Genomic DNA, 6,264 nt, shown 5'->3' on the forward strand with positions numbered 1-6,264 from the left:
AAAGTTGGAGCAATCACTGGTAATCTTCGTCCGTCAAGCTAGAGAGAATCGCATCCCGTTATCTGGTCGCGAGAAAGCATGCCAGTTCGCAAAAGCATTAGGAGTACAGAAATTCAAGGGCAGCAGTGGTTGGTTGGTGAAGTTTTTGAAGCGCCAAAAAATATCATTCAAGAAATTATGTGGAGAAAGCGCCAGCGTGGATACCGTTATGACTGACGATTGGAAGGTGAATATGTTACCAAAGATCATTGAGGACTATGACCCACGGGACATATTTAATGCGGACGAAACCGGCTTGTTTTATAAGTGCCTCCCTGATAAAACTTTTGCTCTGCAAGACGAATCATGCCACGGAGGGAAGTATAACAAGCAGAGACTAACAGTTATGTGCGCAACAAACATGGACGGAAGCGAAAAGCTGCCCTTGTTTGTCATCGGGAAGAGCATGAAACCACGCTGCTTCAAGAACGTGAGATCCCTGCCAGTAGTGTACAGAGGTATTTTTGTTTTGTTACGATTATTTAACAGTTGCTAATTCTACACTTTGTAGGTAATAAAAAGGCCTGGATGACGTCGTTGCTGTTTGAGGAGTGGGTAAAGGAGCTCGACAAGCAATTCTATGCAGAAAATCGGAAAATCCTTCTTTTCATCGATAATTGTACAGCTCACCCTAAGTCAGTTCAAGACAAATTGAAAGCAATTCAGCTCTGTTACTTCCCCCCAAATGCAACATCAGTACTGCAGCCGTTGGACCTTGGAATTATTAAAACGTTGAAGCACTATTATAGATACGCACTTGTTAAACAACGGATAGAGAATATGGAAAATGGAGAGGTATTTTGGATTAACCTAATATGTTTTTTAAAACCTAACGTTATTCTCGATATTATAGACGATGAAAGAGGTAACTGTATTGGACGCTATAAATCTTCTAGCAAAGGTGTGGTCTGTCAAGGTTTCGGCACAAACGATCGAACATTGCTTCCGAAAGGCGGGATTTGAATTACTTGGAGACGACGACATCCCTCTTGCCGAACTCATGCGTCGCGAAATTATTCAAAATCAACAGGCCGCTTTGCTAGCGGAAAACGATGTTTTCCCGGTAGATCCTGAAGTATCGTTTACGGAATACTGCGACGTGGACGCAAAAATAATTTGTTGTGAACTTATGACAGACGAAGATATAATCGAATGCGTAAACTCTATTGATGAGGAACCAGATGAGGATGTCGAAATGATGCACATTGCTGAAGCAGAATGCGAACCCGTTCAGATTACAGCAAACACAGTTGATTGGAGCCTAAAATCATTGCGGAACATTCTTGATTCGACAGACGGGGTGTATCCGGAACTTTTTAACAACTTCTATAAAATTGAAAACTTTTTGAGAGACAAATATGCATCAGATTCAAGTTTTAGATTTACAAGTAACGGCATCGATAAGTAATTGGATTTTTCACTAGAAATAAGCCCACGTAGAATTAATAAATGTATTGCAATAGTAATAATAATTGGTTTTTGATACGTCTTGCTGACCGACAAAACAGGTGAAATATCATTTCACATTTCAATATCCAAATTTATCATTGTGGAAGCTATTTCTGCATAATTTAAATAATGTATATGCTAGAAATGTAAAAAAAAACAACTTAAATGTAAGATTTTGGTATAAATTGAAACAAAAAATATTATGATGCCAACTACGCCTACATTATCCTCATATTCTATAACTCGATAATTCTATAAGTCGATGGTCCCTTGGATATCGAGTTGTGGAGAGTTGACTGTATTGCTTCGTTATTTAATAAAAAAAATCAAAAACCAAAAAAAATGAGGAAATGCTTCCAGTTTCGCCTTAATACAGTCTCCAGGAACCTCGTTTGATATTCTTGCATATGAATATCGATGGGCAACATTTATTCCTTCCTTTGAAAACATTTGGAAATACAAGTCTGTATTGAGTACCCAAATTACTGACATTTTGCCAAAACAAATGCAACATCACGTGAAAACATTCCTCTTTCTATTTGCAAAGCAATTAATAACAGTTTTTGCTGAACCGACTCCACGATGATGGTTGATCCGAAAAAGCAAATGTTTGCCACAAATTGTGATCCATCTGCGTACCAGAGAACAGCACAGGATGTGGCACATGTGGCCTCCATTGGAATTTTATTACAGTTTTCGCGTGTCATATCACCCGAAATATATCTTCCCGACGCAATCGGCCCAGTATGGTCGAAATTCTAATCAACAACTCTCTCCCAGCACAGTCGTCCGTCCCCCCTCTCCCCACGCCTTGTAAACCAGCAAATCTATCGGATCGATTTTTTCCTCTCCGGTTTTGTCCTTAATTTTCGCCGTCCGATAACAATCAAATGTAATTTATTTCCAACCATACTTCATCGGAATGTGTTGCTGCGCGATGATCCCCAGTGCTGTTTTGGCGACGATGACGACGGTTATCGCGAGAGGAGTTCAGGCCGGAAGAAGGGGTCCATGGGACGATTGAAAATGTGCCGATTTGTGTATTTGTTTGCTAGTTGGGAGGCAGAGGGGAGGAAGCAGCAGCATTGTTATTCCAGTCAATAAAGCCCCTCGAAACGATGATCGAAAACGACGCAGGCGAGGCGCGTCCTGGCGTCGGCGAGTGAAATGGTTGGGGTGGGTCAGTGGGTATTTGTAGGCATAGGATTGAAAAATGGTCGCATCCGCTTTTGTGCATTGTGGGGTGCGCTTTTGTTATATCCAAACATAAAACAAAAACAATAACATAAATATCGAACGCCGTATCAACAATGCAGAAAACAGGATGGTCCATATGGTATCTAAGCGAATGAGCAGCACTGCAGGCAGGCGTTTCCATATTAAAGTTGTAGCAGTAATAAATTGAAAATGTTTTATTCATTATTTGGTGCGGAAAGCGCTAGTTAGTGCCATACACTCTCGCTAATAAATTTGAACAGATCGGTTCAAGGCTGATACAAACATGTAAATGTTCAAAGTGTTCTGGCAATCCTTCGTATCATTCGCGAAATAAATCGATTGAATCTCAAGTTTTATTTCCTTGCACTCCGCCTTTTCCAGGTGGGTTTTTTTTTCTTATAAAGATGGGTCTGTTGTTTTCGCTTCTAATTGTATCATTCCACGTTCTGCCGGGAAGCATACTTTTTTTTATCTACACTACCCGTCAGAAGTATAGACTCACAAAAAGTATTGCTACAATATTGCATCACCCTGACTCACCTTGATATCTCCAAAACCAGAACACCTACAAAAACGCCGCCTTCAGAAAAGTTGTTGCTTTTGGGCTTCTAAACAACTTTGCTGAAGACAACATCTTTGTAAGTCCTCAGGTTTTGGAGATATTGAGGTGAGTCAGGGTGATACAATATTGTTGCAATACTTTGTGTGAGTCCATACTTATGACGGGTAGTGTATTTCATTTATTCGGGGCTCAATCGCGTATAACGCTTTGCGGAGCCGAAGATCTTTTTTTTGTTCTTAATAGTATACATTATACAGAGTAATAACTTTTTTATGATATCTGTTGGTAATGAATGAAAGCCAGGGTACTCGTGTCAGATAGAGGTTCGAAGGTCACATTTTGAGGGATGGACAGGGTAAGGATTGGGTCAAAGGTTTCACTGCAGCTCATCCGGGTGTGAATCGCATCTTGCTAGCGTATTCGGTGCCTTGTGGTGTTGGTACCAACTTGTTGTGGGACTTGGTCTTCCGGATGGCCAGGAACAGCTTGGTAACACAAAGAGGACAGAGAAAAAAAACTGGAGAGAAAACACAAGCGAATTAAACTTTTATACCAGCAGAGCGAAGAAAGTCTAAAATACATCCCATGTACGTGACATCGCGGGTCCCCAACACATCTCTCACAAGTACAAAGGGTTGTCTACCTCGGGCCTCAAGGGTATCCAATAGTAGCGCTCTGGTGGCGTCATTATCCGGGCATTGCCAAACTACGTGGTCGATGTCATCATAACCGGAACCGCATTTAGTACAAAGCTTGTCGAGCGCGAGGTTTATTCTATGCAAATGCGCGCCTAGCGAGTAATGGTTGGACATAAGTCTTGACATCACGCGAATGAAATTGCGACTTACATCCAAACCATACCACCACACTCGCAAAGAAACATTAGGAATAATAGAATGTAACCACCGTCCCAGCTGACCATCTCGCCAATCATTTTGCCAACTTTGAAGAGAACTTTGGCGAACAAAATGGAAAAAATCATCGTGTGAAATTCTTCTATCATAGATCTCGCCTTCCTGTGCGCCCACCTTTGCGAGAGAGTCCGCCTTCTCATTGCCATAAATTGAGCAATGTGAGGGGACCCATACAAAGGTAATCTTGTATGATCTTTCGACCAGTGCATCCCTTATTTTTGTAAGAAAGTAAGATGAATGCTTTACAGGTTTCATCAACCGGAGTGCCTCAATAGAACTAAGACTATCCGAGAAGATGAAGAAATGGTCTGCGGGCATGTTTGAGATCATCCCCAAGGCGAAGTCGATTGCTGCCAGCTCAGCACTCAATACGCAAACAACGGTATTAAATTCGTTCCAACTTTATTAGGTGGCAGTTTGCTGCTGAGAGGAAACAGAAAGAGCCATACTCGAGAACAGAGAGAATAGTCGCTTTGTAAAGTTTTATGAGGTCTTCCGGGTGAGCACCCCATCATGTTCCGGTAATTGTGCGTAGAAAATTGATCGTTTGTTGACATTTTTGCACCAGATACTTAGTTTGGGTACCCCAAGCGCCTTTTGAATCGAACCAGACCCCAAGGTATTTCGAAGTTGAAGACTGTTTCTGTTCCCAAAAGCTTAAATTTCAATTGGGCTGGATTCCGCTTTCTAGAAAAAACAACCAATTGAGTTTTTTACGGAGCAAACTCTATCCCCCAACCCTTTTGCCCAACCAGACAGATTATTTAGGGAATTTTGCCATGGTCTTTGCAACGTTTCTGCATGTGGGCCTTTTAAAAAAACCACAGCATCGTATGCAAAATGTCTCAGCGTGCATTGGCCTTCCAAACAACTGTCAATGTCTTTCACATAGAAATTGTAAAGCAAGGGACTTAAACATGAGCCTTGGGGTAGGCCCATGTAGCTTATTCTGGAAGTTGTCAGTTGCCCGAGATTGAAGCTCATATGTTTTTCTGACAACAAATTATACAAGAAATTATTTAAAATTCCTGGAAGTCCACTATTGTGCAGTTTTTCTGACAATATGCCTCCTCTCCTCTTCTTGGCGTAACGTCATCACTGGGACAAAGCCTGATTCTCAGCTTAGTGTTCTATGAGCACTTCCACAGTTTTTAACTGAGAGCTTCCTCTGCCAATGACCATTTGCATGTGTATATCGTGTGGCAGGCACGAAGATACTCTATACCCAAGGAAGTCAAGGAAATTTCCTTTACGAAAAGATCCTGGACCGACCGGGAATCGAATCCGTCACCCTCAGCATGGTCATACTGAATACCCGTGCGTTTACCGCCTCGGCTATATGGGCCTGACAATATGCCTATGGAAACTGAATCAAAGGCGCCCTCAATGTCCAGGAAAACTGAAGCCAGCTGCTCCTTTTCCGCAAAGGCCAGTTGGATATCTGTTGAAAGCAACGCTAGACAATCGTTTGTTCCTTTGCCCTTGCGAACCCCGAACTGTTTATTTGAAAACAAATTATTCGATTCAACCCAATGGTCCAATCGCGATAGGAACATTTTTTCTAACAATTTCCTTAAACATGATAACATAGCAATTGGGCGGTATGAGTTATGATCAGACGCTGGTTTACCAGGCTTTTGATTAGCTATTACTTTGACCTGTATCCATTCATGCGAAACGATGTTGTTCTCTATTAACCTTAGTAAGGCCTTGGGGTCTTTTTTGACCTTTTTCAAATTTCAATTCTCTGTAGCTTTTGTTTAACGAATCCTAGCAATCTGAAATTTTCTGACAATTATTTTTTTGTGGAAATAAACCTTTCCCAAAAATCAAAAGCATTGAATGACCCCTAGGGGCGCTCCCATAAAAAAAGTTACAAATAAGACCCTGGGGTCATTTTTGACCCCAAACTTTGGACAGCTCGCAAAAATCAGTTGCTTGACCGATTTTGGATCTCTTTGGCTCAAATGAAAGGGGCACAAGTCTAGTTTTCAAAACCACCGGAGAAATCCGGATTCGGTCACTGTGGCCACCGGGAACCTGCTTCAACTGAAAAATGCCGCTTTTGCGACCCTAACTTTG

The 6,264-nt window shown here is 41.6% G+C and overlaps 1 protein-coding gene across 1 annotated transcript; it reads left to right on the forward strand.

Moving 5' to 3' along the window:
• Nucleotides 1–372: 372 nt before the first annotated feature.
• On the forward strand, nucleotides 373–1,900 carry LOC109414081 (tigger transposable element-derived protein 6-like). The gene is made up of 2 exons (XM_019687822.3): nucleotides 373–834; nucleotides 893–1,900. The coding sequence occupies exons 1-2, from the start codon at nucleotides 568–570 to the stop codon at nucleotides 1,445–1,447; spliced, it is 822 nt and encodes a 273-aa protein (XP_019543367.2). The 5' UTR covers nucleotides 373–567; the 3' UTR covers nucleotides 1,448–1,900.
• Nucleotides 1,901–6,264: the final 4,364 nt, after the last annotated feature.

Source organism: Aedes albopictus, chromosome 2 (assembly GCF_035046485.1).
Source record: "Aedes albopictus strain Foshan chromosome 2, AalbF5, whole genome shotgun sequence".
In the NCBI taxonomy this organism is placed as follows: domain Eukaryota; kingdom Metazoa; phylum Arthropoda; class Insecta; order Diptera; family Culicidae; genus Aedes; species Aedes albopictus.

Bases quoted from the DNA above. Each gene is read 5' to 3' on its own strand.
- LOC109414081 (XM_019687822.3), top strand. From the start codon at position 568: ATGACGTCGTTGCTGTTTGAGGAGTGGGTAAAGGAGCTCGACAAGCAA. The intron at 835-892 runs GTATTTTGGATT...TCGATATTATAG, and splicing joins AGAATATGGAAAATGGAGAG to ACGATGAAAGAGGTAACTGT.